The sequence below is a fragment of the Sus scrofa genome, chromosome 3 (genome assembly GCF_054392235.1).
Source record: "Sus scrofa isolate SSC_HxYL_T2T_F1_AM1 chromosome 3, Sscrofa_HxYL_maternal_Yorkshire_Landrace_v2.0, whole genome shotgun sequence".
Taxonomy (NCBI): Eukaryota; Metazoa; Chordata; class Mammalia; order Artiodactyla; family Suidae; genus Sus; species Sus scrofa.
The window spans coordinates 70,822,524-70,835,585 of record NC_139385.1 but is presented as its reverse complement, the minus strand read 5'-3'; the positions used below and the strand labels follow the sequence as shown (position 1 = coordinate 70,835,585).

General features: G+C 50.8%; 1 protein-coding gene across 1 annotated transcript in view; it reads right to left on the bottom strand.

The window, feature by feature from the left end:
* Nucleotides 1-13,062, bottom strand: part of POLR1A (RNA polymerase I subunit A) — a 79,009-nt gene that overhangs the window by 45,369 nt on the left and 20,578 nt on the right. The window contains exons 9-12 of the mRNA XM_005662406.4: nt 12,869-13,031; nt 10,261-10,431; nt 10,006-10,128; nt 7,183-7,413 (exon numbers count right to left, since the gene is read on the bottom strand). Coding sequence (XP_005662463.3) covers nt 7,183-7,413; nt 10,006-10,128; nt 10,261-10,431; nt 12,869-13,031 — 688 coding nt within the window. The remainder of the gene's footprint in view (nt 1-7,182; nt 7,414-10,005; nt 10,129-10,260; nt 10,432-12,868; nt 13,032-13,062) is intronic.

The window sequence follows — 13,062 nt, the reverse complement described above, 5'->3', positions numbered from 1 at the left end:
GAAAGGAGAACTTTTGAGTTTCCTGGTGACCTAGCAGTTAAGGATTCAGCAGTGTCATTGCTATGGCATGGGTTTGATCCCTGGCCTGGGAATTTCTGCATGCTATGCAAGTGGCCAAAAAAATCCTTTTAGTCTGGAGTGAAACCCTAGAAATCTTTGAGAAACAGCTTACTAAGTCCCTTTGGTGCTCTGAGAAATTGCTGCTAGCACAGCACAGTCCCTGGCTCTGGGCTCAGAGGTATAATCAAATGAGGCTCCAGGCCCCCTCCAGTAATCTCTGTCTTCTTCAGAGATGCATGGCCTTTCCAGAGCCTGGAATTCCTCTGAGGATTAATCTGAAGAAAGAAATGGACATACCTGAGGATGGCCCATCAACACATGACCATAAAACTCCTGGGTTCGGAAGGACTTGGCAGACCTCTAGAATCCCCCAGCAGTCCCACATGAGAATGTTATTCTCAGTGTGAACTCAATTTCGTAGAGATCCTTGCCCACTCTCACTCGGCAGAGCCAGGACTGAAACACAGGGTTCTGGATTCCCAGTCCAATGCTCTCTGAAAATGTTTTACTGCACTTAAAAATTAATAAGAAGTTTAAATTGCCACTCTCTTTTGGGAAAGTGATTTCACAGGAGATCTCAGAACACTTAAAACTCATTTCCTTTTGGCCTTTCAGGATTAAAAAAAGTGCCAGCCCGACGTTTTAAGACCATGTATGTTTACGCAGCAGTGTTTACTGTGGAAAAACTGAGAAAAACCCGAGTTCTCACTGTGACAAGGTGGGTTAGGGATCCGGTGTTGTCTCTGCAGTGGCAAAGGTTCGATCCTCAGTCCTGGGCAGTGGCTTAAGGATCCGGCGTTGCTGCAACTATGGCATTAGGTTGCACCTGTGGTTCAGATTCCATCTCTGGCCCAGGAACTTCCATATGCCATGGGTGTGGCTAAAAAACCTCCCACAATTAGGAAAAACCTGGCTGGCCCATAGGGGCATGGGTGGATAAATCATGGTATGTAGTGCGGAATGTTATGTATGGATGAAAAAGGATGACTGAACTCTACACCAGTCTGGCAGTGATGAGTATGATGTACTCCAGTAAAAGAGAGCCAATCCAGGTGCCATCTAAGGTGACAGGATGAGGCAATTTAAAACCTAACCCACACTCTGGATGCTCGTCAGACTGTATAAATCTTTCTCCTTTAAAAACCCAACCCAGGAGTTTCTGTTGTGGCTCAGTGGTTAACGAATCTGACTAGGAACCATGAGGTTGCGGGTTGGATCCCTGGCCTCGCTCAGTAGGTTAAGGATCCGGCATTGCCGCAAGCTGTGGTGTAGGTCGAAGACGCGGCTTGGATCCTGAGTTGCTGTGGCTCCGCTGTAGGCCAGCGGCTATGGCTCCGATTCGACCCCTAGCCTGGGAACCTCCATATGCCGCGGGAAACAGCCCAAGAAATGGCAAATAGACAAAATAAATAAATAAATAAATAAAATAAAAACCCAACCCAAATCTCCATTTTACATACATGAGGGAAAAGGATGCTTAGAGCCTCATCAAGCTGTGCCTATGGCCCCCTCGGGGAGGAGTGAGGCAGAGGGCATCATCACCTTCGCCTTTGTACATCTTAGGGATGTTCGGGTTACAATGAGTGCGTACGACTGTTACAAAGCTTTTAAAAAAGACCTTCAACGACTTCTGGAGAAAGCAAGAAAAAAAATCAGTGATATGCTGATTGTAGGGGAAGATATAGAAAATGCAGGCAAACTTAAAGAGAAAGAAAACCACAAGTAATTTTAAAGATAGCCACGGATCACACTTTTTTGTTCCTTAACCAATATCGACAGGCCTTTGGTCATGTCCTCCTCTCACAAAGCTGACTTTGGTGTAAGGCCCTTAATCTTACGTTATTTTAACTACGGGGCTTCCTAAATGATAGAGAGAGATACTACTTTAATCACAACTGCGACCCCCATCATTCTGCAGGCTGCTTTTAGCAGTCCAGAGGAGTTACAGACACTCCATGGGACCTCCCCCCACCCCAAGTCTCCCCTAAATTACCCAGCAGAAGACAGGCTGGGGGAAACAAATTACTCCAAGTCTAGTTTCTTCTTCTCACACTGTCCACATTATGAGGTTGGATCAGAAAGCTGGGTACAGAGAGGATAGAGGTTAATAAGAAACGCTCCCCACCCCTAATTCCTGTTCAGCTAGGCTGAAAGTTTCCTCCAACTCAGGGAAGCAGGGAGCTAACCTTCAAATTCTAAAAGGCAGGCCTAAAAGCAGCTCCCCAGGGAACTCAAACTCGTCCTTCGCCTGCCCCCACATCCTTGTTTCCACGGAGACCTGGATTCTGAGGATTCCCAGGAGGGTCTGCCCAGGGCCTGAGCTGACATTCAAGGTCTTATTTCTTCAGCTTCTCAAGGGAGAAACTGCTGGGATCTGGGGCTCAGGTCCCAAACCCCAGGAGGGGCCTCAGATCTGAGGCTCGCAAATTCAAGACATCCTCCAGCGTAAGCAAACCTCCCACAGCTGGGAAGACTTGCAGGCCTGTCTGGAAGGCACCGGCCAATCCAAACAGAAGCCCTGGAGCACACGTTGCTCCCCTCGCCAATCCAAACCTGAGGCCCTTCCTTTCTCTGGTCTCTAAATAAACACTGCGGTGAAAATTACTGCACCCCAGCGCCCGGGTCAGAGTTCTCAGAGGCAGACCCAGAGCCAAAGATCTGCTTCTGGCTGACTGCTGGGCCGGGACAAGGCCCAGGGGAAGGGCAGAGACTTCACACTTCCCAGGGTACACGGTCCTTCTAGGCACCCTTCCCCCTCCTCATCTAACCTGCACTGACCTTCCTAGGACCGGGGTCTCTCTCTCCCAGTCACATCTCCCAGTCCTTTAGCCTGGTCATGATCTACATGCAACACACTCAGCAAGACTGCTTTACAGGTAAATTTATATGTATAATATATATTACATATATATATACACACACACACATCTGTGTATATATACATCTGTGTGTATATATACACATAAAATTTTTATTTTCAGTTTATTTTTTTGGTTACATCTGCAGCATGTGGAAGTTCCTGGGCAGGGATCAAACCCATGCCACAGCAGCGACCCAAGCTGCTGCGGTGACAACACCGGATCTTAACCCGCTGCACCACAAGGGAACTCCCACAGATAAATTATAAATGCACATGTACCTGACTACATGTATAAACTTTACATATAATGTTACTGTAATTCTGGAAAATGAAGATAATCACCCTTAGTCCTCAAGTCCCAACATGAAAACCACTTTTCTTTTACAAGGTCCCTTCCTGTCTCTGACCCTGGGCCACATTCTCAGGTCAAACGTGGCCCTCACAGCTTGGAGCCTCCCGAACCTCAACCTGGATCCATCCGTTCAGAACAAAGGGGATTCCTGAGTGCCTCCTACAAGGTGGGTGCTTGGGAGAATGGCGGGCAGGACACCCTGCCCTTGTCCTCACGGGGTTCAAGAACTTGAGGGAGGATGGATGGGTGCATGCAGAGTGACAACACAGGGCAAGGAGCCACAGGGTTGAGGGCGGGACACATAGGGGAAACTCTATGTAAGTCGTGAGAGTGGCCCACTGCAGCCCGCAGGCAGGCCACCTGTCAGGCCTGTTCTGGGGAACGTGGCCACACCTAGTGGTTTTGTGCGGCCACGGCAGCTTGCAGGCCAAAAAGGCAGGGCTGGGTAGTTGTAACAGAGACCCTATCGCCCACAAAACCTAAAATACTCAGTATCCGGCCCTTGGCCGAAAAAGCCTGTGGACCCTGCCCTAGAGGAAAGAAGGCTTTACTGAGCCCTGAAGGGCCAGCAGGGTTAGGGGAGTCTTGGGGATGACAGGCCAAGTGCAGAAAGAGGCCTTCAGGGACAGGACATTGCGGGGGAGGGGCTAGAAGGCAGCAGGGACAGGGGGCTTGGGACTCAAACTTAAGTTGGAAGACAACAGACTGGGCCAACCTCACTCAGTCTCACAGCTGCTCAGAAGTCCTTTCTGTCCCTTCCCACGACCTGACCAGCCTGTGGTGGCCAGGCCGACCTGCCCCCTCCTAAGCTCCCCATCTCGAACCCTGACCCCAGAGATGCTACTAGGACACGAGAAGGCAGTTCCCCCACATATCTGCCTCATCCTCACACTCCAATAATGTCCAAACCCCCGCCCCCTCAATCCTTCTGCTTTTTCTTCAGTTGCAGATGAAGCTGCTGCTCTGCTGCCTCATCACAAAGCCCCTGAAGCACCTCCCCCTTTGATCAAAGGGCTCTCCTGGGTCAAAAGTGATCTTTCTTTGGGCAAATCTGAGGCATCTTCCCTCTGTTTCCTCCCTCCTCCTAAACATCATATTTAACTCGACAAATACCTACTAAGTGCCCCTGGGGAATGCAAAGGTACTTCGGGGGTGGTCCTGACCCACATACACACACTCACACACACAGGTGGCAGACAGATGCGGACCTGACCACTGTCTCCCACAGCAGCCTGACACCTTATCTTCCTTCCTCCTGCTCCTGAGGGTCCCCTCACTTTCTCTTCATTGCGCTTTGTGCTCAAAGAGTCGAACGCTCTGGTGACTTCATTTCTTACCCGCTGCCCCCTCATCTAATCCCACATTCCTAACTTCCACAGGAGACATAGCTTCTCCACCATCACCTCTGTCCAGAAGGGCCCAGGATGCTCCTCCCAGGGCATCCATCTCCGGAGCAGGAACCCATGGCTTCCTGCTCATCTCTCTTCCGCAGCCCTGACACCTAGCCCACGGCCAAGCCCCCCACCCTCTCCCTGGAAAGACGTCCTGCTTTCACCCTTGGTTCCTCTGCTGCCCCTGGGCTGGCCCTCATCTCACCTCCTGATGACCCCAAACTTGCCCCACCCACCCCAAGCAGCCCCTCAAACTCCTTTCTTCTAGAGCATCATGTGCGTGAAGTCGCCATCCTCTGGTGCTGCTCCTTTGTGTCGCCACACCACATGATCTCGGTCCCGATCCCTGGTGCCCTCACCACGCTGTCCACCCAGGGCAGCGGGAGCTCATCCGTGGTCCCTGGCAAAGCGCAGCAGGGGGCGCAGTGGACCTGGGCACCAGCAGCTGATCCCACTCTGCTCTCCTTGCTCAACTTTTCCCTCAAAATTTCCTACTGTGAGACTGTTGCGCATGACTTAATAGGAAGATGACCTCATTCTTGAGACAGACCACGAAGGAAGATAGTATGAGAAAAAGAATGTATACATATGTATGACTGGGTTACTCTGCTGTATGGCAGAAATCAGCACAACACTGTAAATCAACTATATTTCAATCAAAAATATTTTAAAAAATTAAAAATATATATAACCTGGTGTTCGCCAAGCTTCACCATAAATTAAAAAACAAACAAAAAAACATTGATTTCTCTTGCATCCTTCACACAGATTGTAGCAAAACACTAGGCACTGAAGAATGGCAGAATAGGGCGTTCCCATCGTAGCTCAGTGGTTAAAGAACCTGACTAGCATCCATGAGGACGCGGGTTCAATCCCTGGCCTCACTCAGTGGGTTAAGGATCTGGCGTTGCTGTAAGCTGTGGTGTAGGTCAACAATGTGGCTCAGATCCCGCGTTGCTGTGGCTGTGGTGTAGGCCGGCAGCTATAGCTCTGATTCGACCCCTAGCCTGGGAACCTCCATATGCTGTGGGTATGGCCCTAAAAAGACACAAGACAAAAAAAAAAAAAAAAAAGGAATGGCAGAATAATCCCGTGAGCACAAACCTCACTTAACACAGGAGAAAAGAACAAAACAGGTGACTGGATCTGTGTCTGTGTGTCCCCTGCCACCAGAGCAGAAAACACATGGCCTGTTACTGCTCCATCTCAGCACAGCAGTGAGACAGGGAGAGGACAGGCCACAGTGAAGAGCAATGGGGACCAGTGGTCACCGTGACAAGGCCAAGAGTGCTCCCTCTCCCTCTCCGTCCCTCCTCCAAAGTACCTCCAAGGCCTATGGAACCTCTGGAGAGCCCTAACCCACTAAAAAGAAGACCTTGTCAGCCACTGCGTCTGGACAAGTCACAGGGTCAGGGGAGGTCTAACAGAGATGCAGATGGGTGAGGGGGACGCACTCGGGCATCCCCTAACTCTGGGCAGTCACCATAGGTTAATCTCAAACCCAGACCATTTCACTCCCAACAACTCCTAACACCACTGCCTGGGTTAAGGGTCATTTGCTAAATCCCCTGCCCCCCCCCACCCCCTGCCGCAGGAATGGCTGCTCTTTCACACAGACACAGAAGATACCATCCACCAAACTGTGCCCTCAACGGACATTGCTAATCATCATGTACCCTTTCCGAGGGAGCCCAGATAAAGCCTTGGGAGCTCTTAACATAGTACTACGGTGACCACGAGCAACTGCCTGAAATTGAAGCATGGGATAAAACATGTTTGTTATTAGTTGTCACCAATAGAATGTTTCCTTCCTTTAGGGCAGTTCTCAAACTTTAGCAGGTAGAGGAACCCTCCACAGAGCTTAACACACAGACTCCTCAGTTCCGTTTCCAGAGTTTAATTTGGTGGGTGGGTGGGTTGGGGATGTACTTTTCCAACCAACTTGAGGGATGCTGCTGCTCTGAGGACCACCCTTTGAGCAGCCCCGTTTAAGGGCAGCAAATCACAATGCAGTTTTAAGATTAAAGGGTATTTCCCAAACCCCTGACGTGTGCAGCACTGTACTAAATGCACGGAACAGCCAAATGAAGTTTTGTTTGTTTCTTCTTTTTACGGCCACACATGCAGCATATGGAAGTTCCTGGGCTAGGGTTTTAATTACAGCCACAGCTGCCAGCCTATGCCACAGCCACAGCAATGCTGGATCTAAGCCGAGTCTGCGACTTACACCACAGCTCACAGCAATGCCAAATCCTTAACCCACTGAGCAAGGCCAGGGATCGAACCCTCATCCTCATGGATACTATCACTGAGCCACAACGGGAACTCCCCAAGTGAAGTTTTACTCATGGTGTTGCCCCACCTGGGCATCTAGATGAGGTCAGCACCCTGAAGCCCCTACGGAGCACCCACGGGGGGGCAGGGGTGCCTCCTCTCGGGGAGGCAGGAACTGCTCTCACCATCACGGGGGAGCCAACAGGAGCCAGCTGGGCCCCTGACCGAATAGGTCCATTACTCACAATTTTTGTCCCCTGGGGCTTGGGTGCCCCCGTGGCGGGCGTCAGGAGCTGTTTGGCCACGGCTTCCCGCTGGGTGAGGTCCGAGGCGCTCAGGGCTGTGCGGCTGCCGTCTTCGTTGATGACCATGGAGGCCCCTGGGTGCACGGTGGGCCCGTTGATGACTGCCTGCCTCAGTTCCTGAACGTTCCAGGGGGTGACCGGCTGAGGGTAGGTCAGCTTTGTGGCAAACACCTGGACACAAGGAGTGGATTCAAGAACTTGGGGTGGGCAGAAAAAGGTTCCATGGACCCCAGACCCGACTCAACGGGCTATGTGGCTTTTCCCCTAAGAGGTGGAGGTGCTCTCTGAGCCAAGAAGGTTCTTCCCGGACGGAGGAGAGCAGTATCCTCGCTGTGTGCTCCAATCATTTCCCCTGACTAACTCCCTTAAGGGCGATCGGGCCTCCTTTTCTAGTAGAGTCTGCCCGGAGAGAGTAATCTGAGTGTTGTCGTTTGTTCATGTTTTCTCAACCCACCTTAAAATATCATTTCCTGGTAGGCCAATAAACTTGGTCTCCAAAGACAGGATTACAGCATGGGACGCTAGCTTGACAAGGCAGAAAGTACCTACAAGCCACAGCCACCCACCCCAAGAGCCGGCACTAATTGATGGCAGCCCAGCCATGCCCTGAGCCCAGACATGGCATCTCAATCTCATCGCTCAGCCTGAGATGAAACTGATTTGGTCTTCTGATACCTGAGGAAATGCAGTGCCCCACTGAACACCAGCCCTGAGCCACACCCCATGAAAGACAAGTTCCCTGGCTGAGTTCTGAGCAACTGAATACTAAGATGCTTTGATACTTCAAAATGCACATTAACTACATTGGACCTTGAGAGGCCCCTACAATGATGGGCAGGTCCCTGCTTAATGGCACTTATGGGAGGCACTCCCCAAACCCTCCGCACTGCTCTACTTCTACTGACATGCTGACCACTGCCTGACAGTGTTTACGTACAGACCGTGCCTGGCTTAGGACTTTTTTGACTTTACGACGGTCTGAAGGCAACGCGTGCGTGTGCAGTAGAAATCATACCTCCTGTTCTGAATTTCAATCTTTTCCCAGGCTAGCAAAACCTGGTGAGATACCTCGTGATGCTGGGCAGGGCAGTGGCAGTGAGCCCCAGCTCCCAGCAAGCCCCATGATCATGAGGGTAGGTAACTGATCTACTTACAACCACCCTGTTTTTCACTTTCAGTACAGAATTCATAACTTAAATGACAATGTTAACACTTTACTATAAAGAAGGCTTTGCATGAGATGATTTTGCTGAACTGTAGGCTATCGTGAGTGTTCAGAACACATTTATGGCAGAGTAAGCTGGATACTAAGCTATGCTTTTCAGTAGGTTAGGTCCATTATTGCATTTTCAAGGTACGGTTATCTTCAACTTAAGATGGGTTTACAGGGATATAACCCCGTCACGAGTTGAGGAAGGACCTGTGTATCTGTTGATGCCTCTCCACTGGAATGTAAGCTTCATGGAACTTGCTGGTCTGTCTGGTTCACTGCTGGATCTCTAGCTTACTCTCCAAACTTACTTCACCTTCTCTACTTCTGTGACACCTGTGCACAATGCTCTACAGGAAGGGTGTGCCACAAAGGATCAAGAAGCAGTGTCACAGGCTCTGGTCCTTGCAGCCATCCTGTGAGCAACACCCCCAGGCCATCATGGCCCTGAGGCTTGGGGCAGGTTGACGGTGGGCAGAGGGGTGATCTCGGAGTCCCCCCATAACCAAACAAACCTAGATTCAAGAAAGAGAGGACTTTGGAAGGTGGAAAGAAGAGCAACACTCAAGGTCTCTCTCAAAGCTGGAGACACAGTAGGCACCCTGAGGCCAAAGCCAACAGGAGGAGCCCCTGCCTTCTGTCCAAAGAAAGCAATGAACAGATCATGGGCCTCTCCTCCCAGGGCCTCGGACCTAGGAATGTCACCACTGGGCTCCGCAGTGCTGCTCCCTGCCACCTGACCCACTCCCAGATGCAAAGACCCACAGTTCCCAGAGGGCAATGGGCTCAGCCCTCGCAACTCTGACACCTGTCCCCTCATAGGTCACCCCCTTGCCCAGGAAGCCCACATGTGCCGGGAGGACAAGGTGGCAGCACACAGGAGGCAATCAGAACACTTGAGCTCTGTGCTCTGCTGTCACCAGCCCTCTCCCGAGAGGGGCAGAAGGGGCTGAGTGCAAGGAAATGAGCTTCTCCAAGGAGGGAATTAAACCATCCTCTATTACTGACCTCAAGGCCCATTAAGGAGGAAGCTGATTAAAGGGCTGCTGCTAATGAGCCCCACGGCTTGAAGTAGTTGGGAAGTGAGATAAGGAGGCCGCTCCCCCCCGAGGAAACACTAATGGGTGATGGGGCAAACCACTGGCCCCTGGGCATCTGAGAGGATGGGCGAGGCGTCCTCTCCTGCACGGCCCTGACTCCTGATGCTGGGATAATACAGGGGTCACCCCCACCCCACTCCTCATCTCTGTCTTGTATTCAATCTGACTAGGAAGGTTTAACCGCTAGGCCAAGACAGGAGGAAGTCAGGCAGGTGGGATGTGTCCCCTGCTCTCTGCTCCCGGACGGTCCGAGAGATGGGTCCTCCTTGTGCAGGGAGGGTGTCTGGAGACCTGGCAAGGGGTGAGGGCGATGCCATCCCATAGCCTTGGCCCTCTCCCAATGGCTCATCTGGGAAGAGGTGGAGGCTGTCCCCAACCAAGCCCTGGCAATCAGCTGCACACCCTCTCTCCAGCCCCCATCACCCCTCCCATCTGCCACCTAACAGTACCCACCATGGGAATTCCAATTTCGTTGGTGTTGATATACATGTCTGGGCAGATGACCGAGCGGGCTGCGTAGTCTACTCGCTTTCCCATCATGTGCTTTCGGAATAAGCCATCCTTCTTCTCCAAGATCTTTATGGAGAAAAGAGTCCACAGAAAATGTTAAAAAATACAAAACCCAAGTACGTATCTTTTTCCTCCAAAAGAAATATGTTTGTTATTTAACCCCTTCGGCTAGCAATGGGGATCCAACTTACTGCTCACCTGTCTAATGCCAGGGTACTTTTCCATTGTTAATTTGTCCATCTCGCTGTCAAACACAATATTGACGTGGCTCTGAAGGCGAATCCAAATGTTGTAAAGTCTGTCTGTGAGGGACTGGCCTGGAAGCAGACTCAAAAAGGATCGGTCCATAGCAGTCGAAGAGTCTTTTTCCTGGTGAAACACAACCAAGACAAGGGGCGTGATGCAAAAAAAAACCTCAAAAAGAGCCAGGCCATTTCATTTTTCTTTCTCACTCGAGCTCTGACGAATGATGAGCTCGGGAGCTTGCCTTCATGACTTCTGAACTTGACAGAGCAGGGGCAAAATTGCTCAGCAGTTGACCTTGTCCTATGTATCAACAAAACATCAAGCCCCATGATGGAGGTACCAGCCTTTTCCTAAGAGTACAATGAATTCAAATTTCTAAGAAGTGTCCTTCCTTTTCTTTTCACCAACACACATTTATTACTTGTTTCTGAGCATCAGGAATCTGGGCACAGCCTAACTGGGTTCTCAGCTTCAGAGTCTCCCACAGGCTGCAGTAAAGGAGTCAGCCAGGGCCAGGGTCTCTTGGATTAGGGCCTCTATTTCTGGTTGGCTGCTGGCCAGACGCCACCTTTATTTATTTGCAATGTGGGCTTCTCCAACACGGTGCTTATTCCATCCAAGCGCGAAAGCCAATATGCTAATGGAGGCATCTGTTAGGAGCAGCTGCTAAAACCCCTTAATATCTAATTCTTAAGGCAAGCCTAGAAACTCTACCTACATCAATACTCTTCTTATGAAGCTCTGTTACCCTGCCAGAAAAACAGATTCTCATATGGAGTTTCAGCTTCATTTACGGTTTTGGAAAAACTTGATCCAAAGCACTTACAAAAATGTAGGTAGCAGTTTCTTAAAAGGAAAATGTTTGCCATATGACTTCCCAGGTCATCAATTAAGATGCAGGATATGTCAAGTTACTGGCTGATCTCCAGGCCTCGCTGAAATACTTAACCAATCCTTTCAGCATTTCAGTCCTTAGCTCTGCCTCTTCCTCTTCTCCCCCTACCCACCCAGGTAACAGACCTTGAGGCAGTAGGCTGCCCTAGAGCCCTACTGCTGACACTCTCTGGCCACCTATACTGGCCTCGTCGGGGTGGGTATGTCACAGGGGAGACAGATGCCAACCCCCGCCCCCCCCGGCATGGGTCAGAGGAGAGAAGAGACCTGTCAGTGTGGAAAGAGGGGAGAGGATCCCATAAATGAGAATGAAATGGAACTCGTTAGTGAAGCGGACTTGTCCTCAACTCCAAGGATTAAAAGGGTCTTCTCAGTTACAGAGAGGAAGACAGGTGTATTTTCTGTTCCAGCTGAAGGAGCTTCACAGGAAGAGATGGTTACCTGTGTGGTGACAGGTGCCCTATCAGATTAGCTCACTTCTTACGGTGTCACCCGACTCAAGGCCACATAACTACTTGTACAATGGGTAAGACTCTGCCTCCCCTACATATCCTCTGTCTGGAATGGCACTTGCCCACCTGCAGCAGGCACTCGGGGATTCGTGAGAGGGTCACCATGGGAACAGGATACCAGGAGCAAATGGGAGAAGAAACCAATGCATCCTATTAACCAGATGGAAAGAAGGCACTGCAACTTCAGGTAGCAAGGCCCTTAGGAAGCAGAGAGGATGCTGTTTACTTCTACAGGGATTAAGCCTTTTTTCTCCCCCCTTGGACATAGGCTGCCCTAGTTTCAAGGAACCACGTAAAATCCTTAGCCATGGTCACTGGACATGGTTCACCTATGGTCTTCCCCCCGAAACTGGACTAGGACCCACAGATGGCACATTTCTCTAATATGGAGGATTTTTAAAAGCACATCTACACTGGCAGATCAGAAAATTTAAGCAAAACCAAAGAAACTCCAAGCAGAAAGGCCAAGTAACCCAGAGCACAGGTGCCCCAGACAGATGGTGCCACCTGGTGATAAGCCTCGTTCATAGCAGGCCTATCCCAGCAGGGGAAGGGAGGCTGAAACAGTCCTTCCTGTTTGCATCCAGAGAGCATCTCAGTGCTGGGAAGGGTGTCAGTGATTTCAGCAAGCTTTCTGAGCGCCTGACTCATCTTTATACCCGCCGAGGACCTGGCACACTGAAGGGGTTCAGGATACATTTGCTGAAATGGGAAAACTGAGTTCAGCTCCACCATTTACTGCAGAGGAAGCTGAGGCCCCAAATCTGATAGTCCTAGAAACTAATACTGCCTTCCTGACCCCAACGCTGGAGACCTTCACGAGACAAAACCAAAGCTGGGTGGCCTGGGCTCTGGTACCGTAACCCAGGAGGGACATCCTTAGAGCCTGAGGGAGACACCCTGTTCTTTCTAGAACTACCAGTGAGAGCAGGTGGCCCAAACCACAATCAAAATATCCTACCACAGACCACACACATTTTATAGGGGAGATGACACCAAGAAATTAAAGCAATGGAATCAAGATCATGGTTATTGGGGCCACGCTCAGGCCCACGCTTCCCTCCGCCATCACCTGGCCCTCCCAAGCCCAGAGCTCACATACAGCGGGCATCTCCCTGCGCCCACAGTGACGCCAGCTCCAAGGTGAGCCTGACCTCATCTGGAGCTGGTGCCGCCACCTCACACGGCAGCTCCTGTTCTTGAGCCATCAACGCCAGAAGCTTTCGGATCAGAACCACGTCCTTCATGACAGCCTGCAGGTTCACCGTCTGGCCGTTGGTAAACATCTGGTCCCCTAGGCGGTTGACGGGCCGATACCTGCGGGACACGTGGAATTGGGCCCTGTCAG